This window comes from Condylura cristata, unplaced genomic scaffold (assembly GCF_000260355.1).
Source record: "Condylura cristata isolate star-nosed mole 26May11 unplaced genomic scaffold, ConCri1.0 scaffold00022, whole genome shotgun sequence".
Lineage (NCBI taxonomy): Eukaryota > Metazoa > Chordata > Mammalia > Eulipotyphla > Talpidae > Condylura > Condylura cristata.
In genome coordinates this window covers 28,520,440-28,547,143 of record NW_004567123.1, presented here as the reverse complement: position 1 = coordinate 28,547,143, position 26,704 = coordinate 28,520,440, and the positions used below count along the sequence as shown (strand labels likewise).

The following is a 26,704-nucleotide window of genomic DNA, read 5'->3' as shown; positions in this document are numbered from 1 at the left end:
GCATGCAAGAACTGGGGTATAGAGGTGAGAGGTGCGGGGAGGTGGGGGTGACAGGATTCACCAGAGAAGGAGTGGGGAGCGCAGCAGAAATACACCGCTGAGGGGAGCAGCAGGAAGACAGCAGAGGTCTGCCTCGCCATAGTGGTCACCTCCCTGGCTGGGGATCGAACTCATGCTGCAGTGGCTGTGGAGAGCTTCATAGAGGATAGAGGGATGTAGTGGAGTTATTTCGGAATTTACCAGTAGTTCCCAAAGATTGGAACCTGGAAATGTGCACCTTTCCCCGTTTCTGGACATGCATAGATTTTTCTATTGCAAAATGCTTCTCAGTTTACAGCCAAGAGCAAATTCTGCCATTTGGAGAAAAGAGGTAGGTTCAATTATGGGGTTCTGGAGAGGTTCTTGACCACCTGGACTGAGGAACCAAGGAGTCCTCTGTCTTAGGGAAAGTTGGGAGATAGGGGGAAAAGTTCCCACCACCATTCTAAGTGGCTTAGATTCTTAGTGTCCTAAAAATGTAAACTAATTACTTTAATCTCTTAAAGGCATCTTGCAGTCTTACCACTATACACTTATTAGAAAGACCGAGAACAAAACCTTACATTAGGAAGTGCTAGAAGTATGTGGAACAAGTGGAACTGTCTTAGACACTAGTGGAAATGCACAATGGCACAATCACTTTGGGAAGTAGTTTGGCCGTTTCTTGTAAACATATACCTACCAAATAATGTAGCAAATATGAGCAATAAAATCCTCCTTATTTACCTAAGAGATTCGCACATAAACTTATATACAGATATTGATAAGGGGGCAATTTATTATTACCCCAAACTGGAAATAACCCAAAGCGCCATTCCTCAGAGAATGGATACACAATCTGAAGATCATTTGTTAACGTGGTTGTCTGGAGGCTTCATAAACCCCTAGTCTTGATGACGTCAGAAGGCATATAAAGGGTCCCTTGTTAGCCCAAGGCCATCTGGGATTGCTTTGATCCCTGGGGCCCTAAAACCTACTGGGATATGTCCAGACACTCCTAAAAAATCTCTAACCATCCATTTCTTATAATCGATGGAGCGAGGAAAATGTACTTACTAGTACCTAGGGTTGCCTAGTCATGGCTGTGGGCAAACCACAGCCTTGCAACTGTTCCAGACAAATCCCTGTGATCACTGACCTGTGACTGCTCACCCATGAGCAAGACACTGGGCGAGTGTCTGTGCAGGACCCATGCACAGCACCATGGCAGCGTGGAGGCCCCCGGGAGGGTATGGCGTCTGGCTTCAGATAACCCCTTCCCCATTACATCTCTTTCCTCATCTGGCTGAGGGGATTGGTGGCTGTCCTGAGATTCCTCCTCATGCTTTTTGTGTCTCTCTGGCTTGTGCCTAAACTTTACCCGTCTTCTCGTTCCACATAGGCACCTTCCTCTGTGCAGCGCCTTTCCCTGGAAGAACATAGCTCTCCTGCTGCTCTTCTTGTTCTCTTTGGAACAGACTTCTGCATCGCTGGCCAAGAAAGTCAAACGTGGGTTCAGCTTTTCTGTAGGGGACATTCTTGGGAATGGAGGGTTAGGACTCAAGTTGGGTGAGGCCGCCTCTATTGCAGGGAGCTTCAGCAGAACTAGCCCTGCTCACCCAGTTAGGGTCCTTCAATTCTTCCCTCACCTGCTTCCAGAAAATTATTTCCCTAACTTTTGCTGCTTCTGTGTCTTTTCCAAGTTTACTTTGAAAAATTAACCAGGGAGAGCAGAGGATCAATGAGGAAGAGATTACTGTAGAGGTGGATGAGAGAGAGGGGAGGAGGTCGGATGCTGGCCCAAGGAGTGTGGTAGAGGGATCGAGGTGGGGTTTGAAGAGAGATGTAGGGGCCAGGACTGATCCAAATTTATGTCTGATAGTTTGCTTGGCCGCTAGGGAGGCTGATGGCAAACATCAAGATGGGAACAGAAAGGTGTTGGCGAGGCCTGGGGAGGGCTAGCTCAGGGTTAAGCATGCCACGGGAGGAGAGCTAACACCCTAAAGGGATGTGCATTTGGGTACTTCTTTCCTGCAGAGAAACCAGGAACATGCCCCAAAGAAAGGGTCCTCTGTAGGGCTGCTGTTCCAGACCTGTGCAGAAAAGATTCCGATTGCCAAGAATACTTCAAGTGCTGCTTTTTCAATTGTAGGAAGAGGTGCATGGATCCGTCCCAAGGTAGGGGCATCTATTCGAAGTGTTTTACTTATGCCCAGAAGTGAGTTAACAATTCCCTTGGGTAGCAGCCAATGGTGACAACGCCTGTGCTTTTCTTTTCTAAGTAGATACTCAACCTTCATTACAGCCAAAGTCTAGTCATGTCATTCATTCATTCATTCATTCATTCATTCATTCATTCATTCATTCATTCATTCATCCAACAAAGACCATTGAGAGTACATCTGTAGTTGAGTAAGTTGGTTCTATTACTTATTTCTATGAGGTAAAATGTTTACCACAGACAACCCGAGGCACCCCAGTAAGAAACTGTTAGAATTTATTAGAGGATTAAGGCTTTGGTTGGGTGTTCTGCGGGCGGCACTTGAGGAAGTGGGGATTACTCTAGCTTGGGTGTTGTCAGAATGTGGGAATAATTCTTTGGTTGAGAATTTCAGTGAAACTTAAGAGAGAGCAGGCTAGACTGAGGGGAAGCTTGTAGTCAGTAGAGGAGCATGAGTCACTCATAGATGTTTCATGTTTCACAGTGAATTTTGGGGGGTTTCACATGGTTTCAGATTTGATGTAAATTTGATGTAAATCTTGTTTATGTCCAATAGGGGAACAAGGGCTTGACTGTGAGCTCATATCAGTTTCCGGACACAGGAACTTTTTTTTTTCCCTTGGTATTTCATTCCTTCTGGGTGTCTGGTCCTTTTATAGACACTTTGGATACAGGTATTGGACAAGTCTTTCTCTCCCAAAGTTAGAGCAGTGTAGAAAAAAGATCAGTGCCAAAGCATCTCATACAGCCTCCACTACCTTCTTTGCAAGGTAGAAATCAAGCTTAGCAGTGTTGCACAGCAGAGTATCCATAGTAGAGCTAGGACTAGAAATTTTATGGAGTGAGTGTGGCTCCTTTTATTTTCAGCTGGCAATACCACAAATTATACAAGGGCCTGGCCCCTTTTCTTTTTCTTAGCTTTTATGTTCTTTCTTCTTTGCATTCTGCCCTCAGAACCCTGTATGCTACCCAGAGACTCAGGAAACTGTGACAGTAAGGAATTGCGCTGGTATTTTGACATTGAGACTCGGTCATGCAAGTTCTTTACATATGGGGGCTGCAACGGGAATGCCAACAACTTCTTCAGTCTGGAAGACTGTGAGAAGGCTTGCAAGTTGACGGGTGAGACCCTATTCTCTGCACTCTGAGCTCCTATTCTAGCCTAACCAGTAATAGTATTCCAGCACACTTGCAGGCTCAGACTGTCAGATTAAGCTACATTGGTTTGGGCCTCCCTGGTGGTGCAGGGGTAAAAGCCTCAGTGCTATCAACCTATTCCAGTTACTGGAGCATGAGTGTGGAGCTGACCCACATGGCGCAGCAGACCTCTCCTGTCTCACCTGCTGCTCCCCTCAGCAGTGTATTTCAGTAGATCCACCTGTTCTGCTCCCCACTCTGTCTCTGGGGAATCCTCTCACCCCCCATACCTCTGGCCTGTGCCCCAGCTCTTGTGTGCATAAATAAATACATTTTTTTAAAAAGAAGTCCTTAATCAAACCAGCTTTATTCCTATTTCTCCCCATCTTGTTTGAAGAAGTTTCTGAGTCACCCTTCATGTCTATCTTTCTCCATTAAGTTAGAAAACTAATTTAGTTCTACCTTGAAAAAAGATCTGGAATCTGACACTTCTTACAGTGTCCTTGAGCTCCCACCCACTTCTTACAGTGTCCTTGAGCTCCCACCCCGAACGCAGATGCATGTTCTCCCCTGGGTCACTCCAGCAGTTTCCTAACTGCCCCTGAGTTGTCCTTCCTCTACTGCAGCCCACTATCTACACGCTAATCACAACTGTCTTTTCAAAATGTGTGTCAGATCCTGCCACCCATTCGAAGTAAAACCACATGTCCTGCAGTGGCTTAACTGATTTGTGCAGATTCATGTAACTCCTCTCGTTTCATCAGGGGAAACCGGAGTCGCTCATTCAGGGACAGGACTGAGCCTTTACCTGCTGCTGGAAGCACCCAGCCTCACTCTCTGTCCACTACATCCTGCCTCTGGTGAGGCGCTTCACTCCACAGACCATTAGAGGTGGACAGTTAGAGTGAGCCAAGTCAGAAGAAAGAGATACTAGTTTGGAAGAGAAGGACAAGCTGCCTAAGAGTGGCAGGAGGTGCGGGCTTGGCAGGAACTCACGTCTGCTCTCGTCTCAGTCAAGGACGGCCAGTGCCCACTCTTCCCTCTGAAGGATCGCATGGTGTGTGCCTCTTCCTGTAGAAGTGACATCGAGTGCCCCAAAGATGAAAAGTGCTGTGAATCCATGTGTGGCTTTACTTGTGCCGGGTCCTGGATAGGTGAGCACTGGGCTACGTCTCACAAAGTCTACTGAGCCTTTGTTAAGGATGCTATGCTAGGGGCTGCACCAGTGGCTCAGGAGTTATGTGTCAGCATGAGTTCGATCCCCAGCCAGGGAGCTGACCCTCATGGCGCAGCGGACTTCTGTCTTGCCTGCTGCTCCCCTCAGCGTTGTATTTTAGTGGAATCTCTTCTTCTGCTTCCCACTCATTCCCTCTCACCGACCCCCACCTCTAGCCTACACCCCAGTTCTTGCATGCATAAATAAAAATAGATCTTTTTTTTTTTTAAAAAGGATTCCATGCTGTCCCATGGAATGAGGAGTGTCCCTGAGCTTGACATTAGTGGTCTCTTGGGGTCCTTTCCTTTCTAATGCCCAGCCAGTGTTCTCACATTGCCCTCCTGAGCTTGGCAGACTATTGTGCTTATCTTCAAATCCAATCATACAAGGTAGCACTCTCCATTTTTTTTTTAAGGTTTATTTGTGCATACAGAACTGGGGTACAGGCCAGAGGCTCAGGGGCAGCGAGAGGCTTCACCAGAGACAGCAGAGACAGAGTGGGGAACTGAACAGGCAGATCGACGAAGTCCACTGCTGAGGGGAGCAGCGGGTGGGTCAGGAGAGGTCTGCCGCGCCATGTGGTCACCTCCGGGGCAGGCGGGAATCGAACTGATGCGGAAATGGCTTTAGATTCTCAGTGCTGTGCTTTAACCCGCTGCGCCACCAGGGAGGGCCAGCACTTTCCATTTTTTTTACCCTGGAAACATATTCTGAGTCCCATTCTTCAGTGCCTACATGGAGACAATAACCATTAACTCCCTCCCCACAAATCAAAACCAATGATTATATTCCTAACAGTCCCTTATGTTTACACAGGACGCTAACGCCTGTACAACATATTCATGTCCTGTAAAATGTACTGGTGAAAGATTGGTCGCAAAGTGCTTTCAGGGTGTAAATCAGTGCAGGGTGTTGAGGTACTTCATAGAATGGCGGTGGAGATAGAGTTACAGCTTTTTCTACTGGCTTTCTGTGTGGCCATACGTAACTCATGTTCCCCATGTAGCGCGTGATTTCTATAATTCACAAAACAGGGTAGTTCTGAGTGCTCTCTAATATTCTTTCTACTCTGGTATTCTGGGGTTACGGAATCCCAATGAATTCTGTAGGAGCAGGAAGATTTATATATCAGATGTTATAAGTCAGGGATGATAAAACGTTAGAGGCTTCTCAAAGTCTTAATTCTAGGATATTGATAGTCTAGGCTGGCTCCTCTACTGTAGGTGGGAAGAAAACCCTCCCCAGGATTACATCCTCCCAAATATCCCAAACTATGGTCAAGGTCAGATGTACTGTTTTACCCCATGTAGTCAAAGATGGTCACTGCCCGCTGATGCCCATGGATTGTTTCAAGATTAATAAACCCACGTGTCTGAAGGATAATGATTGTCCATTGGCAGAGAAGTGCTGTTCGCGCTGCGGGCTGAAGTGCACTGACCCACATGAGAAAGAGTAAGTAGAAAATATTACCATCCGCCTAACTGAGTAGCCTAATAAGAAGCTGAGTTTTGTCTTATCTCCAAATTCCTTGCCAAATTGCTCTGTTAAGTATAACAATATTGATGGGATTACTGGTTTCATATCGAGTCTCATTATCTGAAAAGGGTCTTTTTTTTTCCAGTTTATGACAACATTTTTTTCTTCTTATAGTATTAGAACCTTCAGTGTTGGAGATAAAGGCAGTGACATTTATTGTCATCTAGTTCTTCATTTATGTTAGTTCTTCATTTTAAAGTCAATGTCTCTTCTATAGGAAATGCTATTTGTTGTTGGGTTTGGGATACATAGGTCTTATCCCACTTGGGTTGTTTCCTTTTTAATCACTTATTCCTGCCATTGGAAATTGCGGCTGAATTCTTATCACCAAACGTGTTGGGGGGAGTGGCGGGGTGGGTTTTCTGTTCTCTTTTACTTGCATTTATCTTCCCATTACACATTGCCATTAACTCAAATATATATGATGCATTCACCTAGATTCTTGCAATGTCAACTTTCTCATTCCAAACTTGATATAGTAAGCCATTACATAGAATCCAGGTGGTATAAGGTTTCTTACTGTCATCTAGGCACAATAGCTACAATTACATAGGCTACATCGATCCGTAAACCTGGAAAGTGCTGAAGCTGGAGATGAAGAGCACACTGGTGGTGGGTGATTCGCAAATGGGTCGTGGCTTTTCCTACGTGGATCCAAGAATGCTCTCCTGAAACAGAGTGAATTTTACCTTCAAATATCTTTTAAGCACCTCGTCATATAATGATACTTCTAGTTTGTTGGCATGATAACTCATATTATTAAACTTTTAAATGTTGACCCACCTTGCATTCCTGGAATGACCTTCCTTTCCTTAAGGGTATACTTGTAACGTTACATTATTGACTCGTAGAAAAAATTGTTTACATAGAATTCTCACATCTATAGTCAAAAGAAAAGTAGGTTTGTGGTTTTTGTTTTGCTATTTGAGTCATGCTAATCTCAAAACAAAACTAGCTTGGGAAGCTCACCTGTTTTTTTCAATATTTTCAAGTAATATATCAGTTCTCTGTTCTTTGAAGACTAGACAAAATTCAACAATGTCTGGGCAACAAGAAGTGTTCCTCTTCAATTGTAAAAAAGGGGTTTAAACCTTGGCCCGTGTAATATTCAGATTCTCAGAATAACCAGACCCTCTACCACATTGTCATCCTCTGCTCACCTGGGCGGGCACTGTCCAGGGTTTGTGGAGGGTTGGTCTTTGGGCAAGATGGCTGGAGTTGGGAGGCCCGAAATTCGGATTCATTACTGCCCCTGTCTGGGCTTCAGTTTCCCCAAAGATGGGTGCAGCAATAGGATTGAACCAGAGAGTCTTCTGGCTCCTTTGTTCTCCCAAGACTTTTTGAGTCCCCAGCGGCCACCACTGGCCCACCACAGAGCAGCCTTGTTTCGACAGGTGGGCAGGAAGCAGTGTGAATTCTTTAGCTTTTTGCTCCAGGATGACTGTCTCTCTGTCTACACAAGTCCAACCTAGGACCAGAAAATCTCCCTTGCCCATTCCAAACTAGAGGGTTTTCCTTTGCTGTGGCCGTGTTAACCCCTTGCCTGTCCTTCTGGGCTCTGAAAAGACACAGATTCTTTGTTCATTCACTTAACAAATATTTATTGAGTGTCTTTGGGACCCATAATAAGATTTAACCTGGCCCGTGTGTTCAGGGAGGTTGAGGAGGACTTCTCTGAGAAAGGAAAGCTGAAGGCGAGTTCCGAAGGCAAGGCAAGGCAATAGATGTCAGGGAAAGGGAGGTGGAAGGTTTTTCCAGGCACGGGGGGAGGGGAGAGCATGTGTAAAGACTCAGTGGTGGGGCCTAGGGAGTCCAGAGAGCAAGAGTAGAAACTTGGTACAAAGAATAAAGATCACGTGTGAGGATGTCCTAGGTCAAAACCACCAGAAACAAGTGGTGTCAGTGAGGGTGTAGAGGAAAATGAGCCCTCATACTCTTAGGTGGGAATGTAGACAGGGCCAGTCCTTATGGAAACCAGTAGGATGGTTTCGCAAAAATATTATAAGTACATCGATGACATGGCCCAGCAACTCCACTCCTAGGTATCTACATGCACAACGCCAAACCACCAATTCAAAGGGATAGACACATCCCTATGTTCATTACAGCACTTTGAATAATAGCCAAGTTATGGAAACAACCTGAGTGCACAATAAGAGGTGAGTGGATAAAGAAGTGATACCTGACTATGGTATACACAACTATTCACGGTATGCAAAAAAGATGCAACCTCCGGACCTCCCTCGTGGTGCAAGGGGTTAAGTCTCAGCACTATGAAGCTATCGCAGCCACTGCAGCATGAATTGGATCCCCGGCCAGCGAGGTGACCCCATGGCACAGCAGACCTCTCCTGTCTCGCCTGCTGCTCCCCTCAGCTATGTTCAGTTGATTCGCCTGTTCTGCTCCCCACTCTGTCTCTGGTGAACCCTCTCACCCCTCCCTGCCACACCTCTGGCCTGTGCTCCAGTTCTGTGTGTACAAATAACTAAATATTAAAAAAAAAATGATGTGACCTTGCCATTGGTAGCACATCCACAGCATGAGGGTCTCACACCAAGTGAAACATGCCAGGAAGAAAAAGACAAAACTGGGTAATTTTGCTCATATGTGGAATCTAGAGACACAAAACAGACAAAACTAACCCAAAAGAAACCCCTGCCTTGTCAGTGGCTTGAAGGGCTGGGGGCTCACTGGAGGATGTTGTCATGGAGTCCAGGTGGGTCTTGGCTGTGGCATGATGCGATCTGTGTCACCTCAGACACAGGCAGGTCTCCTGCAGGCAGTGTGCAGGGCTGGTTGATTGGAGGCGCCAAGGACAGAGGCAGGAAGGTCCCTCGGAGCCGCTCCCAGCAGCCCAGGGCATGAGGCGAGGAGGCTTAACAAAGACAGTGGCAGAGAAGTGAGTTCCAGGAGGTAAAAATCAATAGGACTGATGAACAGAGGAGTTCCCTCGTGGGGCTATTCTGCTGGGGCTTCTCCAGCCAAGTACCACACCGGGGCTGTAGCACCAGCGGTGACTGTCTCACAGTTTTGCAGGCTCCAAGTTCAAGACCAAGGTGTTGGTAGAGCTGGCTCTGTCTTAGTCTGTGAGGGAGAATGTTCCATGCCGAAGCCCTCACCCTGGCAGTGTGCTGGCTGTCTTAGATGACTTGTAGATGTCAGCCTTCCTCTTCACCTGGTGTCTCTCTGGGTGCATGTCTGTGTCCCAATGTGGCCTTTATTTATTAATTTTTAAAAAGATTTATTTGTTCATGCATACAGAACTGGCCATAGGTGCAGAGCGATGAGAGGATTCACCAGAGACAGAGTGGGGAGCACAGCAGGTAGATCTACTGAAATACACTGCTGAGGGGAGCAGCGGGCGGGACAGGAGAGGTCCACTGGGGCCTGTGGGTCAGCTCCAGGGCCAGGGATTGAACTTGTGTTGAAGCTGCGCCAGCTGGCTTGCAGGGCTGTGCCTTTAGCCCGTTGCAACACCAGGGAGACCTGTATCCTTTTATTTTTAATGGATCTTCGTGTATCTTTGTTCATTTTGGACAGTATTTGACGTCTCCCTTCTCGCATGGTCCCCGTAGTTGGCCCCCCACCATGGCTCCCTGGATCCATCATTATAGCCCCTCGTGCTTTTCCCTGCCCTGTTTTGACCCCCCTCCCTCCCCCTCCCTCAGGTCTATGGTCAGCTTGCAAGTCAAATGCATCTTCATGTCACTGCAACAGCCTTTTGCATTCGGGCGCCATCCTACTATTTTAACTGTTGCATCTGCTGTAACTCTATTTCCAAATAGGGTCCAGAATTTGCAGGGGAGAAGGGGACCAATTCAGCCCCAAACTGGTCTAAAGCTAACAGCAAGAAAAGGGGCTTGGTATCTAAAAATCTCCCTTTGGCCTTTCCTGTCTTGACTTGCCTGAACCTGTGATCCATATTCTCCTTTCTTTGCATGCTTGGGAGGGCAGAATGCCTTCGTCAACTGGCTCTTCCCTGTCTTAGCCACACAGGACAGATTTCCTCAGCTGCTATTTTCCTCCCGGCAGGGGGCGCTAGAAGCTGCACTTGAGGTGCAGAAGCTGATGGGGAGGCTGAGCCGAGGGGGCCTCTGCACCTCGGACAGCCGGGTGTGACAAGCAGAGGAGAAAGTCCTCTCCACGCTCCGGCCCCTCCCCGTCAGAGTCCTGCCCCCGGGGCTGGTGCCGCGGGAGCCACAGCGCCCCGCTGGCCTCTGGGACTCCGTGTTCCCGCAGGAGCGGGCGCTGGGCGCCTGGGGCACAGCCAGGCTCGGAAGAGCTGCGTAGCCCTTCCCGCTGGGGCCTTCCTAACATGCAGCTCCCGGGCCTTCTGTCTGTGCTGGCACCATTCTTCCTTCTGGGGGGCGTCTGGGACACTGGGCTGGTTGAGGGGTTCTTTCGCAGTAAGTATCGGGCCTCAGCGCCTAGCAGAATGGAGAAACGCAACTCTGTGGGGAGGAAGGAACAAAGAATTCTGCTATGAGGACGCTTTCTGCACCTCAGCCTGGGACGCTGGGGGTGGGGGTGGGGGTTTGGAGACATTCTCTTGACCCCCTTTCACCTGGTAAGCTGAGTGAGTGCAGGAACCCCGAGTGCCTCCCGCTGTCATGCTGGGAAGTTTTCTTCCTAGAGACCAGGAAGGGAGGAGAGAGTTGAGCAGGGAAGCCTGGAGGAGGTTGGGGGGGGGGGGAGAAGGGGGGGCTGTCCCGCAGGAAGAAGGGGCCACTCTCCATCACCTCCATCAGCTTCCAAATCTCCCCAAAAGTCTCCACACCCACAGGGGTTCCTTGCCTTGGGGGGTAGAGAATGGTTTCTGAAGCCCCCCTGGGTGGTGGTTTAGAAGACCCTGCAATTAGCCACCTCCATCCACTGAGTGCTGTGCAGTCACACGTGGGGTTCGAGTCCCGCCTCTACTCCTTACTGTGGCCTTGGGCGAGTATACACAACTCCCTTGTGCTTCAGAGTCCCCCATTCATAAGTTGTGAATATGGATAGAACTTGCTTATAGAACCTTAGTTTCACTGTAAGAGCTTTGTTAATATTAGTCATTATTATTATGCCCTCCACCCCACCCCCCCACATACACCAATTTTGTCACATTAAGCCTCTAAACAACCCTTTAGGTCAGTGAGGACATGAAGGTTCCTAGGTACTGCTGTCCTAAGAGCGGCACAGAATTTAAAGGTCCCGTCACTTAGCTTCAGAAATGCTCCCCAAGAATGTCTGAACCCTGGCAGCCTGGGGTACAGCACAGCCCTCAGGCTCCTCCCACAGAAACCTCATTGGGTGGTGGGTTAGGACTGTTTAGGGTGAGATTATGGGGACTATGTTATGGGGTGGGAAGTGGGGTCATAGTATGCAAATGCTGGGTGACCCTCAGGAAGGTCACCACCTTGGGGAGAGTGAGGGGAAAATGGACCTCCCTAACTCTGCAGGGGGTCCCCGGGCCTGGAAGGGGGAATCATCAGCCCCTTCAAAGTCCCTAATATATCTTTCCCTCTCTCAGGTCCGTGTCCCAAAATCCAAGTAAATTGCAAATATAAAGAAAGGAGCCAATGTCAAAAGAGCAGAGAGTGCCCGGGGAAGATGAAGTGTTGTGACTTTAACTGTGGAAAGAAATGTTTAAACCTCAGTCAAGGTAACTCCCAGTCCCTAAGGACCTCATGTCCTCATCCTCCACCCTGCTCCACCCACCTACTCCAGCCTTGTCAGGCTCTGCCTATGGATCACTAAGACTGATCTCTGACCACAAGCATGGGTACATCTTCACAGATACAAATCCTGTCAGTACCAAATTGAGGAGAGTATCTGGAAATACAGGTTTTATTTCATTTCTGCCCCTCTTTAAGTATGTGATAATTATATAGTTTTCCCCTTATGGACCTTAGTATCCTCATCTGCAAGAAAAAGAGACAAATGGTCTTTTGGTGACTCTTCTGTGATCTTCTGAGTTGCCAAGTAGCCACTGAATGCCCATCAGATGCCAACATAGCATGAGGTTAACTGTATACACTCTCACCTCTCTGCTCATATCACTGAGTTCTAAAAAAAACATCAGCACTAATCATCCACCCAACCACCCACCCATCCATCCATCCACAATCCATCCATCCACCCACTCACCCATCTATCTACCTACCCATCCATCCATTTGTCCATCCACTATCCATACATACATCTACCAACCCACCCACCCATCCATCCATCTACCCCATCCACCCACCCACCTATCCATCCATCCATCCATCCATCCAGTCTGCCCATCCGTCCATCCATTCGTCTGTGCTTCCATCCATCCATCCATCCAATCCATCCATCCATTCATCCAAATTCATTATTTTCCTTGACACTCATGATGGACTCCACTTGCTCACTGTAGCCAGGGAAACCTATGATTTAAGATCTGAAAGATGGTTAGAAGTTAGACAAAAATTGGAGGGAAGAGCTTTCCAGACACAAGCAACAGAATGGGCAAGGGCCCCGTGTAGGAAGACAGCAGGTTCAGGCCTAAGAAGGCCAGAGAACAGAGAGTGAGCGAGAACAGTAGGGATGAGAGAGGACGCTGGACTAGGCAGGGAAGGTTTCAAAAGGCAGGACAGGTCAAGGGCCTGGTCTTAATCCTAAAATCAATAGCCTGTGTACATTTAAGTCCTTACTATCTGTGTGACTAAGGGAGGTTGCTTACCCTCTCTGAGCCCTGGTTTACTCATCTTCAAGATGAGAACAGTAGAGGATCTTCCTCGTAAGATTACATGCTAGTATGTGACGCGCTAAGAACAGTGCCTGGCACGTTGATAAATGCTGTCTTTGTTTTGTGCTTCAGACTATGAGGCTCTCAGGAAGTCTACATGTACCTCCTGGTGCCGTGCACAAAACAGTTCAACACGTGCTTCTTTAAGTTCAGGATGCGTCTGACTTTTTACTGCCAGTTTTCCTGCAACATCTGCTCAGCGCCAGATTATCTGCTAGGACCTGAGCCGAGATGGCAGGAGATGAGCACACGTGCCAGTTTCGGGAGGAATCAGAAAAAGCGAAGACTGAATACACAGATGTGACCGAGGGGTGTGCAAAACAGGGGCAAGGCAAGGAGAGCACGATGGAGCTGGGAAAAACTGCAGGAGAGCTGATGCCAAGGAAGGATGTGAGGGATAAATAGAGATGCCCACAGTGGGCCCTCCCTGGCAGTGCGGTGGGCTCAAGCACAGCACTGTGAAGCTGGCGGTGGCCGCTTTGGTGGGTGTTCGATCCCCATCCCGGAGGTGACCCATATGGCGCGGCAGACCTCTCCTGTCTCCCCGCTGCTCCCCTCAGCAGTGGAGTTCAGTCGATTTGCCTGTTCTGCTCCCCACTCTGTCTCTGGTGAGGCCTCTCACCATCCCCGCAACTCTGGCCTGTACCCCAGTTCTGTATGCATAAATAAGTAAATCTTTAAAAAAAAAAAACTCACCATGGCCAAAATACAGAACAACCACTGATGGCTGAAACGATAAGGAGGTGGCATGTATACACTCAGCCACCAGTGAAGTCTCATCGTGTGCAAGGACATGACCTTCACGATATTAGCTAAGTGAAATAACCCCAACCCAGAGACAAATGCCATATGGCTGCATGTATCAAACGGACTGTGAAAAGCAAACAAACTAAACTAAAAAAACAAAACTAAACAAAAATCATAGAAAAAATGGTTGGTTTCCAGCCAGGTGGAGGGAGAATGAGGGGTGCCGAGGGTCAAGGAAGGAGAGCGTGAGACAGACAGCCCCCCGCTACGGTGTGCCACAGGTACTGAAAATTTGAAAGCCCCTGAGAAAGTAAATCTGAAAACAGATTTACCGGAGCCATCATGTCACAGTGAGCGCGAATGATGAATCATTGTGCCTTACACCTGGTGTAACGCTGTATGTCGGCGACACTCCATGAAGACAAACGCGTCAAGAGCACCGGGCCTCGCCCTCCTCCGGGCTTGCGTCGGAGCGGGAGTGCCCCCAGGGTGGCGGCACCCAGCGGCTGTTCCCTGCTGTCCCTGCAGACCTGTGCAGTTTGCCAGAGGCCGCTGGCCCCTGCCTGGCCTACATTCCACGCTGGTGGTACGATAAAGAAAAGGATGTCTGCTCTAGATTCATCTACGGTGGCTGCCAAGGAAACAGTAACAGCTTCCAGTCTGAAGCTATCTGCCAGGACATCTGCCAGAAAAGATGTAAGTACCAGGCACCGCAGCCTCCCGGGCACCGGGTCCCGCAGCCCCCCTGGCACCTCTGGGCTCACCGAGGTCCAGTGTTGGCCCGCAGGTTCCTGGAGACTGGCAGGGTCTGGGGCAGGTAGAACCAGTCCAATCCAGAGGTGAGAATGCACCTCACGGAGAAGTGCGGAGAGGAGGTGTCCTGAGAGAGGGTGCAAGGCGGCAGCTGTCCTCAGGCAGTGGGTAAGGAGGGGTGATGAGGGCTGCAGAGGGGGCGGCAGGTGGCGAAGCGGCTGAGACAAGTCAGGCGCGTCACACACCAGCCAGTCTTGACTTCGCTCCAAACCTCACTACCAGCTCTCTTCCTTTCCTTCCTTCTTTCTCTTTTTTTTTTTAAATATTCATTTATTTATGCATACAGAACTGGGGCATAGGCCAGAGGCGCAGGAGTGGTGAGAGGATTCCCCAGAGACAGAGTGGGGAGCAGAACAGGCAGATCGTGGACGCACACTGCTGTGGGGGGCAGTGGGCGGGTCAGGAGAGGTCTGCCGTGCTATGTGGTCACCTCCGGGGCTGGGATCGAACTCGTGTGCAGTGGCTGTGGAGAGCTTCACAGTGCTCTGCTTAGGCCTGTTGTGCCACCACCGAGGGCCCCTCCCCCTTCTCCTTTTTGAGGTGATGATAGTCACGACAACTCTGTACTTGACTGACGAAATGGAGACACTCTTGAGAGTGAAAGAGATGTCATTAGTGATGACACAGGACAGCAGGCACGAACTAGGGAGCTACTGGGAAGACCAAGCTGCTCTCTGAGCCCCAGTCACCTCGGCTCTACAACATGGGCCCACCTCCTTTCCCCATTACCTAGATTTGGTTGCTAAGGTGAATAGGGCTCAAATATCTCGCTCTTTCCTATCTTGTTTTGCAGAGTTGCTGGAATAAGGAGAACCGGTGCAACCTTGAGATCCAGTAAAAACTCCAGCGTGGGGACCTCGTCCAGGTGCTCCCCTCCACCCTCCGAGCTGGCTCCCACTGGCCCCGCCTCAGCCATGAAGACCTCACTGCTCCACCCCCTGGCTTTCTACTCCCTTTCCAGCTCAGCTTCTTCAAGCATGTTAAAGTTGCCCCCCTGCTCAGCGTGCGGCCTTATCTTTTCAACTTCCAGGGCCCCCACTTTTTTAGGAAGCCCGTTTCCCCCAATAAAGTGCTCTGTGAGGTCTGATGTCTCTGAGGCTGAGTATTTCTTTGTTTGTTTATATCTTTGTTAATTGAGGTAGTGTTCATTTTCAGCACTGTGTTCTAGGGGTGTAGCTTCACGTCTCTTCAAGTGTATTTCACCCCACCCCCCAAGGAGCTATAATCCCCCACCATAGCCCAGGGGGTCCCCTCCACCCTTGGCTCCTCACCCTCTCCTTCCCCCTCTGGTAGAGGCTGGATATTTTGCATTTGCTCCCTGTGTGCTGGTTTCAGTGAATAAGAGGTCACTGGGTCTCCTGGGGACCCTGACGACCCCATCTGTAAGACGACAGTGATGGACTAATGACAGCGAAGGAAAAAATCTGGCCTCTCAGGACCCTGCCAGACCTCATGGACACTGGAAGTGTGTCCACGTCCCTGGTGCCTCTCGACCCCTGACAGAGGCTGGCACTCATGAGTGCCTGGGGCCGTCACTCTGTCCCGGGGCCCATGGGGCGGTGAGGCCCGTGAAAGTGGCCAGAGTGTGCCCTGCAGGTGCTCCGCTCACCTGCTCAGAAACGAGCAAGGGCCCTTGTCCCATATGGTCTGGGTGGAAGGTGCGGGATCCATTTTCTTGTCTCAGTCACTCAAAACCAAGCTTCCTAGGCTCAGCGTTTCCAGGAAGGGCTCATCCTCCAGCTTGCCGTGGGGATTTCTCAATTTCAGTGGGGAAATTCTCACGGAGAATTTCCGGCTCCTCTGTTCTAGAAGTATTTCCTCCTTTATACTAACATCCCTATTCATATTCAGTTATTGAACATAAATAACATATAGAATGCGAACAATAATCCTCTGCTCAAACTTCCACTTGGGTTTTTGAAGACAAAAATTGACTTTTAAAGTGATCAGCCTTCTTTTTCTTATTTTGAACATGGGTTAGGTAAGGATAGAAATAAACTGTCTTGGTATGTATATATTTATGTTACACATGTTTGTGTTACCTGCAAGCTCATCTCTCGAAGTCCCTGCCCCCTAGTCTGTAAAACAAGAATGATAATAAGCTCTCTCGCTCAAGGACTTTTAAAAAAAGAGAATGTGATGAGACAAGGCAGAAAATTCTCTGATGTATAATTGACATTCAAGGAGTGTCTGTCTCTTTCCCTCTTTTGGAAAAGATAAAGGTTATATTAGGTTGGACTCTGAATAGGGAAACTTTTTTCAAAATTTCATTCCCGTTTACTTTTAAAAAAAATATTTATTTATTTATGCATACAAGAACTGGGGTACAAGAACTGTCTCACCAAAGACAGAGTGGGGAGCAGAACAGGTGGATCCACTAAAATACACTGCTGAGGGCAGCAGTGGGCTGGTCAGGAGAGGTCTGCTGCACCCTGTGGGTCAGCTTCCTGGCTGGGGATTGAACTCATGCTGCAGTTGGCTTCACAGTCTGCGACTTAACTCCTTGTACCACCAGGGAGGCCCCTCAGTGATTTTCCCCACTCCTATACCACCTGGGTCAATGGGTCTGAGAGACAGGTTAGTTCTTGCATACACCTTTGGTTGACACACAGGGTTAATAAGGGGCCTCTGATAAATAACATGGGCTAACGAACCAGTGAGAGTTTCCTGCTAGCTTCTCAAATATGCTACTAATAACTTTAATGTTAGCCTTCCAGCCTCTGGAACTATAGTAACCCTGCTACCCAAATCTGTGGAAGAGTCTAGTCACTGAGTCGTGGTGTACCCAGGACAGCCCAGCACAGAATGTCTGGTTTTGAAAGGTCAGTGCCTCTCCTTTCCACCCACAAGGCCTTTTCAGCCAAGTTACAGGTACATGGGGTACATTGCCCTCATTGGGGGGTCTGCGTCATGCTCCCAGAGCCGAAAATATTTGTATAACTTCAGAAAGTGTTGATACCCACAGCTCTCCTGCAGGGTTTCCTGGCCGAGGTTCTGTTGCCATCCGGGGCCAGATAAATCTCCATCGTGAGAATTATCCTGTGTGTTGTAGGATCTTTAGCAGCACCCTTTGCTGCTGCCAGTAGGGCTTTCCTCCAGAGGGGAGACAATCGAAAAGATATCTAGACATTGCCACGCATGACACAGAATTGCCCCTTCCCCAAATGAAAACTGCTTTTCTAAATGGTGTGTCAGTAAGTGGATGCCCGAGCCTGGTCGATTACCCTGTGCTAAGCTCCCAGTCAAGGCAACCCTGCGTGGTAAACACTAGCTGTCCAATCCCTGATTGTCTCTCTCTATCATTGTTTTGGTTTCTGTTGAACGGATTTGACCATCCACAGGGAAGTGAAACCAGGGAAAATGTTGACGGAGCCCCACAGCACAAGAGGAAATACGTCTAGGAGATGTTGAAATGCAGACTTCAGAGGGGCCTCTGAGGCGACAGGGTTAGAGGCAGAGGTGAAGGTCAGCAGTGAGGAGAGAGGACGCCAGTCTTCGTGTGGGTTGTGGTCTAGCGAAACACTGGCCAGGGATGACGCCAGGAGACTTAGGAGAGAGCTTCTGGGAATGTGCAAAGCCAGGTAACACTGGCTTTCTGTGGGGGCCCAAGTGAGGCCCCGATCCTGTTAGCACCTCATTTCCAAAAAGGCACAAGCCTGTGTGTGCAATTACACTGTATAAAACATGTACATTCATTTAAACACTCATTTAAACTTGTATCAACTCTGGGAATGACGCCACGCCGGCATAATTAATCTCAGTTTAGAGGTGGGAAGGCTGAGGCTTAGCGGGGTTCAAGTCCAAGGCTCACTAAATGACACATGCTGGCTTTGTGGTCCCAGAATTAGCCATCCAGGGAGTCCTGGGAAGGCGAAGGCCGGACCATCGCTGGCCCCTGTCTCTTTCCCTTCCACTGGGCTTCTGCCATTTCTATTTGAATATACTGAACTTTTTAAGTTACTGTTTTTGTCTGCTGGCCAGTGTGGGGTTCCCAGAACTCCCTGGGAACCCCCAGATAAAAGGGAGGCAGCACCTAAGATTTACTGGGTGCCCTGTGAGACCTCAGGAAGTGCTTGTTGAATGGATGAGTGACAGCAGAGCACAAAAGTGGCAAAGATCCAGGCCCCACTCCCGACTTGGAAACGCCAGCGCCCTTGTGACAATGGTCATGACAGCTTATTTTATTTTTTAATTACATTTTTTCTTAAAAATTACATCATTGTCGTCCCCATAGTTCTCCCACTGTGAACCTGGTCAAGGTATCCTTATCTACAAAATGGAGATTCTAAGTCTTGCGTGAAGCAGGTTAGGTTTGAGGGAGGTTCTGTGTGAAGTGTGTTTTCTGTGGTGCCCGGGAAGGTAAAGGCACTTAGCAACTGGTGTCTGATGTTTTATTGCAGTCAAAGGGGTTTGTACCCTGAGCTGTAGCAAAGTGAACTTGGGTAAAATCAGATCAGATAAAGCCAGGAGGAGAGCAGGTGCCTTCGCTGGACATTCTGTTCCAGGGAGCCAAACCTTGTGAATAACAGAAGTTAAGGGTGAGTGAGCTAGATGTATAGCCAGGTTCCTCCCCCTTGGTTTTCATTCTCCCTAAATACCAACCCAGATCAGGGCACTTACTAGGTGACACCATGCAGCTCCAGGTTTCTCTACTCTTGCTCCTCATACTGCACCAAGAGCTCCACTCTAAAGCAGCACCAGGTTAGTATGGACCGTGGGTGCTTCATGAGTAGCCTGGGAGTAGGGTCTAGCGGCAGCAAGAGTCCATTTATTGTCTAGGGAGTTAATTCACAGACTAAAGAAATAATCCCTGAAAGCATAGTCTGAGGGAGTCAATTCAATGTGTCAACTGTATTTTGGGTCACGGCTTTGGCGGACACTGTCCTGGGTGCTGCAGTTAATGCAAAAAAAGAAGACCGGGCCTCTGTGGAATTCCCATTCCAGGAAGAGAGAGACAAAGATGCATGACAGATAGGATGATAAACAGTAAATATGGTGGTCTGGAGTGGGCTGGTGGTGGGCAAGATGAAACTGAAAAGGGGAGAGAGAGCTCAAAGGTGAAAGTGAGGGACTTCAGCCAAGTCGGATGAAAGATGCTTTCCTGGGGCTTTTTTTTTTTTTCTCTGCTGAAGCTTAAAATCTGCAAACAGGCAATTGCTGGAAAGAATCTGGAAATGGGGAGATGAAATGTCTGCTCAAGATAATCTACTGGAAATGAGGATGGTTGGCTGGAGTTTCCAAGGCTTTTGAGCAGCCAGTAGAATTCCCTTTCAATATATTTCCTTTCTAATACATTCTTCTTTTGAAAAATACCTGTACCTTGTATAAAATTCAAACATATAAGGGGGAAGCTGAAGAATTGTAAAAATCTTATCTTCTAGAAATGATCACTGTTAACATGCTGGTGAGCAGCCTTGCTCTCTGCATGGAGGAACAGATTGTAGACTGTTACTGAGTAATGTAGGGTTAGAGGGGGAATGCTAACATTCCCCTAAGAGCCAGTAGCTGTCAGTTTGTCTCCTGGCCCTCTAGGGCAGCCTCAAGTGGGCATGACTGTCACAGTCTGTTTTAACAAGCCCTTGGAAACGTCAACCCGTGCATGGTTCATGGTTAGACTCCTGTTACAGGAGTGAAATGAAGTGGCCCACAGACCAGGCAGTGCTGGAGGCAGGAGTTAGGCCATGTCCTGGCCTCACCACGGACAGACCCCATGATCGGGGACATTACTTAGCGTGTCTGAGCTGCAGCATCTTCTTTAAAACAAGGTGAACATTCTTATCTACTTTATTGACCCGTTGGTTGGGGAAGCTCTGATGTCAAGTTCTCAGTGTATCTTAGCTCTCAGGGGTCTTGTCTTGGAACTAATGAGCCATGAAGATGGCAAGGCAAAATATTGGGGGTTGCAGCTAAGCTGTTCTTAGGAAGAGATTTATAGCCTGACATATGTCTACCAGGAAAAGGGAAAAACGCCAGTCTATTAGCTAAGCAGGCCTCCCGGCAAGATCCTAAAGACCAACAACAGAGTAAACCCCTCCAAAAAATAGCACAGAAATAAGAAAGAGCAAAAGAGAAAACAGGCTAGACAGGTAACAAAGAAAGCTACTTGTTGAGAGGAGCGGAGGTAAGAAAACAAATTCTTGGAAAGCGCTAAGCACAGCTTCTTTTACACGAGCCCCCTGCCCCCGCCCCACACCACACACTTCCATGCACACATGGACAGAGGCTGTCATGTCCTCATTCCATGAGAAATTAAGCAGGTCAAAAAATTTTCCTTCAGTTTAATGAAGTTGAGGAGCAGAGTGACAGGACAGAAGATCAAAAGCAAACAGGTCTCCATCCCCTGTGGAGTTGCCTGGAGGGTGGGGGTGAGCTGGCTGTGACAAGCAGATCTCAGGAACAGTCCAACATGCCAACATCTCCCATCTTGTGGGATAATCCAGGCTAATTAACTGGCAAGTTATTCTGCTGCCTTCCCACTGTCCTGTGCCCTCAGAGACAGCTTCACAGTAGAAGACAGAGACTGGCTCTTGGTTCACAGGAAATATTTGCTAATAGAAAAAGAAAGGCACAAGATCTCGGAGGCACAAGTATGAGTTTCTTCATATTCTTTTCTAAGTTCCTTTCCCGTAAATGGCTCTAGCCCTAGCCTAAATGTGGATACCACACTTCCATTTTACAGTGAAATCAACCCAGTACCAGAGATAGAGATCATGCTCAAGGTCACGAGAAAATGATTGATTCAAGTCTGAATGTGGCTCTTTGACTTCTTGCACTGTGGCATGGCTGTTCTGGAATTCTGAGACAGAACGTGGTAGCCTGAGAGATCTTACTCATCAAAATCTAGAAAACCAGATCAGGACAGACTCTCAGATTTGATAGAATGCAGCCCCCCACTTTTACAAAACTTGGGGACTGGAGACGTTAAATGGATAATCACCCTGTAGTAAGCGGCAAGGGTTAACATTTAAGTCCACCTTGGTTGGGTCCTCAAGTCTAGGACAGCCCCCACGTGAGACTCCTCTCAGAGATGAAAGCCACAGCTTCTGCACAGTTGGGTAAGGCTTGGTTAGGTGGGCCGGGAGGGCCAGGCAGGGAGGGGTGCAGAGCTCAACAACTGCGTCCGGTTTGGGGGTTTTGCCCAGAACCATCCTGTTGCCGATCAACTGGGTTCTTGGGTTCTAGCAATCGAATCGTCACCACCACACAGGCCTAAGGTTAGCCAGCTCAGGTTTATAGCTCCTCTGGGGAGGAGCCCCAAATCGTTGGGGGTAGGTTTCCTTTTCTCACTCACGGGGACTCTCCACTACCCTACTCTGCCTCATCGCCTCACTTTGCCACCAGAGCGCTGTTATTTGTCTCCACATCCCGTGTGGCAACCAGCCTCTCCCTGCAAGCTCTTTGGTTACCAGCCGCGGCCCGTCAGCTGTCTGCCCCTCAAGCACCCAGCTCAGTCTGCTGTCTGCTGTCCTGCCACCAGCCCTTGCCAGTCAGCTCTTGCAGGCCGGCTCCCTGGCCAGCGGGTTCCCCATCCTCTGAGTCCTAGGTCCTGGCACGCGGCAAGGACAAAGGCAAGGTGACATTGTAGCGTCTCACCCACTTCCTTGTTTCAGATGTGCCCCCTGTGTTACTCTCCCGCCACATCTGCAGCCTCCCCAAGGAAAAGGGCCGTTGTCGCGCTTCGATCCCACGATGGTTTTACAGCTTGAGCACTAGCAGATGCGAGAAGTTTATCTATGGAGGTTGCAGGGGAAACGACAACAACTTTTTGTCGAAGAAAGAATGTGAGAAAGTCTGCAAGCTCACCTGATTTCCTTGCGAGAACACAGCTGGACTTATTCGGGGAAGTCAGGAAGCATTTTTATAATGGAGAGATGCACTCCTTCACCCCAAATTTGTCTACCTGCTGTGTCCCTAAAGTCACCTATGTCTGTTCCTGAAATTTTCCAAACATTTCCAGCATGCTTAAAATCTCAAGACCGCTTTGTGTATTTTATCACAGTAGCGCTGGATTACACTGTGCGGTTCAGAGGCACACGGTCACCCCTGTCCAGATGGTTGCCACTGCGCTACATATCAAGCCACCCACAGCCACTCCACACGCCGAGCCACCCACAGGCCGCCATCCTAGTCTGTTGCACCCCCTCATCTCTGTTCTTACCTCCTCCCCATCCATGACAGAGCCTCAGTCTCACAGTCCTAACTCAGGGTTTGTCATTGGTTTGGTTTTGTCTAATCCGTTGTTATGTTTCTTTACATTCCACAGCTAAGTGAAACAATGGCAGACATAAAAACACACGAGGGAAATTAAGAGCTAGCCAACATTCACACTTCAGTATGAATTATTAGTTAGTCCACTGAGGACAGAGCTTTCGAAGGGTGGGTGGGGGGTGAATTTGAAACTTGGGGTAGGGTATTCGAAAGGTCTTCCTTGGACAAAATGAGGCCTCCCAATGTCCTGTGAAATAGCCAGGAAGCCATAGTAACTAGTGAAGAAAGGAAAACGAGGGAAAGCGCTGAAGCGATTTAATTCCTATTTAGTTTAAAAAATAAGTAATGTTTGTGAGAGCTCACACCAATCTCCCTGAGTGGAATGAAACGTCTGGTCCTGGGTTCCCTCAGCTTGCCTAAGTACCACCAGTTATTAGAACTTGAAGGGAGGGAGAAACAGGATTTAATTATTCAAATCTCAGAGGGGGAAAAAGGAGAGCCAAAGATGGGCAGGGACTTCTCTAAAATCACCGGGTGCAAATGAAACGGCCGCCACTGGTTCTACAAAAACAGCCTTCCGTCTGCATTGCAAAGCCTGACCCATCATTTCCCCAGACTTCTCTGTCCTCAGGGATGGAGAGAATTAAAGATGGAACATTCATTTGGGAATCCCTTCATCTGTGATCCTGACTCAGGCTCCTCTCCTCCAGTCCAAACAGACTGCCTCCTGTTGCCCAAGGAAAAATAACTAAAGCATCCCTCATGCCAGGCACTGCGCTGAGACTCTGTAAATGGCACATAAAGTCCAGCACAGCCCTGCACCCACCCCACAGTGCTCCCCACAGGCAGCATCCAGGTCCCTTATTAGAAACTCAGGATCTCAGCTCCCCCGTCAGCCTTCCTCTATCAAACGCTGAATTGTAACAAGATCCCTGAGTGGCTGGTGGGGGGGGGGCACGCTGCATTCAAGAAGCAGTGGTACACGAGGAACAGAGAAATCAGTACAATTTCTAAGATCGCACAGCCAGAAAGTGGCAGAACTGGTCATTGAACACTTGCTGGTCCATTTCCAAAGTCCATGACCTTAACTATGCCACACTCTTTCATAAATCTCAGAATTTCCCCCACGGGGCTGGTTTCCAGTCACAGGTCTTACTCAAATGGTTTCAAATCGCCCGGTTCTGCTGCCAAGACAGCAGACACGTTCCCCTCTTTCCTGCTCTGACTCACAGCGAGGCCGGGCAGGGTCACTGTGTGGGTGGACAGCTAATTGGACAACAGTGGGAAACAGGACGCGCGGATCGTCTCAGGGAAGAATGGGAGACAGAACCCCGCTGGCCTCTCATGACCACTGTCTTCGTGTTACCCGCTGGCGGGACGAAGGCAGGCCAGTGACTGAGGGCCTCGACAAAGAGGAGATTGTCTCATTCCTAAACCATCCCACCCACTCCCCACTCTCTCCTCCCTTCTTGACATCTCATTATGGGTAACATTCTCCACGGTGAGCACCAATTATATATTGTCTTGCCAAAATGTCCTAGAAGCTTCAGAGCTGTTCAGCATCTAAACCACTGGCTCCAAGCTCTGTCTTCCATCCAAGACAGCACCAGTCATTTGCCCTTGGGATTCAGAAAATGGATCATTTTCTTTATAGCCAACTATGTATTTAGCAGCCACTCTATCCCAGACATCTGAAGTGGCATCAGTATAATATTCAGCATCTCTCAACAGCTTCAGATGAGATGTGCCTTGGGCAAAGTGGGTCATATACCTGTGTGCCACTTAACCACGACCCATCTACCCTTCAGCTAGAACTTCTCCATTTTTTAAAACAGCGTTCTACCTAGTCTCGGGCCACCTGTGCTTCCTGCTATTCCCAACAGCAACCAGAGGGATGCTTTTAGATCATGATACTCCTCTCATCACAATCCTTCGAGGACTTCCCATTTAGCTCAGAGCAAAAGCCAGAGCCCACCGGAGCGCTTACTTGGAGATGCTTCCAAGGGTCTTTGGCAGATGCTGTGAGTTATGAGTCCGCGTCCACATTCACCTTCGGGAATGAAGCACCCATCCCCTCAGCCGCTGGGAGGCTGGTGGCTCATGGTTCCCAGCAGAGCCCTCGACTCCTCTTTGGCAGCCAAAAGGCCCCAATACTGCCTGCCCTACCTCACTGGCTGCTGGGGTGTGAGCATGTGACTTGGTCTCGGCCAGGGGCATGCAGCTAGCCTGGCCTCTGGGTCTGGAGGGTGATGCAAAGACCCCAGCAACTACTGAGGAGGTTTTTAGAAGTGGGGTGGGTGGTGAAAGCCTAGGGGTGATAGAGCACTGAACGCCCACAGTGGCAGTGCTGTCGGTAGCAAGGATGAAATCCTAGACTGACACGCTGAAAATGTAAAGCTTCTGGAAAGTTCGAAGTGACCTAAGTTTCTAATTTCAGCTCCCTTTTGAGCCCATCATGGAAACGAACGCGTCTTTTCATCCTTCTGGTCTCCAATCACCCCAAGGTCACTTCTACAACTTCCAAGCGCTCACTTGATTCTAAGACATCAGCAGAGATGTGCTTGACCCTCAACATCATCATATGCACACACCTTTTTATTCCTGCAAGTTTCCAGCTATTTCCCCAGGATCTTTCTCACCTGACGGGACCTCACTCCGTGCCGTGTCTTCTCTGCTTGCGGCTCTCCAGAGTGCAGAGAATACCTGGCTGTCTGCATCATCAGGGCCACAGGAGGCTCAGCAGGGCCCTAAAAACCCTCTCAGGCACCTCAAGTGTGAACGGCTCCGCTACCCTGCAGAGGGTCTCTGCTCCACTCTCTCCCAGTCACGCTGGAAGTATACGCTGGCTGCAAGTTCTTTCTTGATTCCCCAAAGTACCTGGTCCTTTGTCACTTTTCAGGGTCCCAAACCACCACCTATATTTCTTTACTCCCTCCTAACTGCCTCCTTTAAGCCTCTGATTGGATGCATTTTATCCACCTCCTGGAGGAGACAAGCAGGAACAAAGAGCTCATAGGATTCAACAAAAAGGAAAAGAAGAACTCAATCAAAAAGGAATGAAATAGACATTCCGATGGACACAGATACACAAAACTCGCACATTATTACTCTCATCAGGGCAACACAAATCAAAGCCACAATGCAATACCAACTCCCACCTGTGGGGTGCTCTGTAGGAAAAAGACTGGAAACAACATGCTGGCGAAGATACAGGGAAAAAGGAGCGAGCCCTTATACCCTGGGGGTGGGATTATGGTCTGATTCAGGCCCGAGGGAAAATAGTAAGGAGGCTTCTTGAAACACCAGAAATAGACCTACCATATGGTCCGGCAATCCCTGGGGGAGGATCCACTTCTTTGCTCATCTGTGTGGTTGTGGCAGGACTCAGATCCTCGAAGGCTGTTGGCCGGAGGCCACCTTCAATTCTTTGACAAGTAGGCTCCTCCGAGGCCACTCCTGACATGGCAGCCGCCTTCATCGGCGCACTCAGCGAGAACCAGAGCGGGCGGCCAAGGTGGAAGTCAGTTTACCAGCCGCTCCTTTCCAGCCCATCTCTCCTCACTAGAAGTCAGTGACTGAGGCTAGCAGTGTGAGCCTCCTGGTGGGGCAACCAGGCCCAGGGAGCGCAGGGGGACCGAGAGGCTGGCAAGCCCCCTGCCCCTCGCCAACTCTGCGCTCTCTCTTCTCTCCGGCCTTCTCTCATGGTCTCGTCTCTTCTGCAACCTCGCGCTCGTCCTCTTTAGCCGTCCTGTCTGTGAATGATGCTGCCCTTACAGCGATGGGCTCTAGGCTCCGGTGTGCCCACTTACGCACGGCCACGCCCATGCTCCAGGTGTCCATAATCACGTACGCATGCCCCACACCCATGCTCCCGAGTGCCTCCTGCATCAACGCGATCCAGGCTGCAGGTGACAGCCGCAGAAGCTAGTGCGAAAGCCTAATGGGTTCACGTATCCTACAACCTACACCTCTGAATCGCATAGTACCTCAACTTAAAAAACGTCAAAAGAAGCCAGTCAATAGGCCCAACCCGCTCTAGGCAGGGATTACAAGG

The 26,704-nt window shown here is 49.0% G+C and overlaps 2 protein-coding genes across 2 annotated transcripts; both read left to right on the top strand.

The window, feature by feature from the left end:
- The first annotated feature begins 1,242 nt into the window (after nt 1-1,242).
- Nucleotides 1,243-10,247, top strand: WFDC8 (WAP four-disulfide core domain 8). The gene is made up of 8 exons (XM_004687030.1): nt 1,243-1,268; nt 1,421-1,527; nt 2,056-2,196; nt 3,194-3,361; nt 4,390-4,530; nt 5,903-6,044; nt 9,797-9,803; nt 10,161-10,247. The coding sequence occupies exons 1-8, from the start codon at nt 1,243-1,245 to the stop codon at nt 10,245-10,247; spliced, it is 819 nt and encodes a 272-aa protein (XP_004687087.1).
- LOC101621971 (WAP four-disulfide core domain protein 6A-like) lies at nt 10,244-15,519 on the top strand. Its single transcript, XM_012728185.1, has 4 exons — nt 10,244-10,534; nt 11,638-11,769; nt 14,158-14,325; nt 15,236-15,519. Coding segments are annotated over exons 1-4 (393 nt in total). The 5' UTR covers nt 10,244-10,443; the 3' UTR covers nt 15,238-15,519.
- The last annotated feature ends 11,185 nt before the right edge of the window (nt 15,520-26,704 follow it).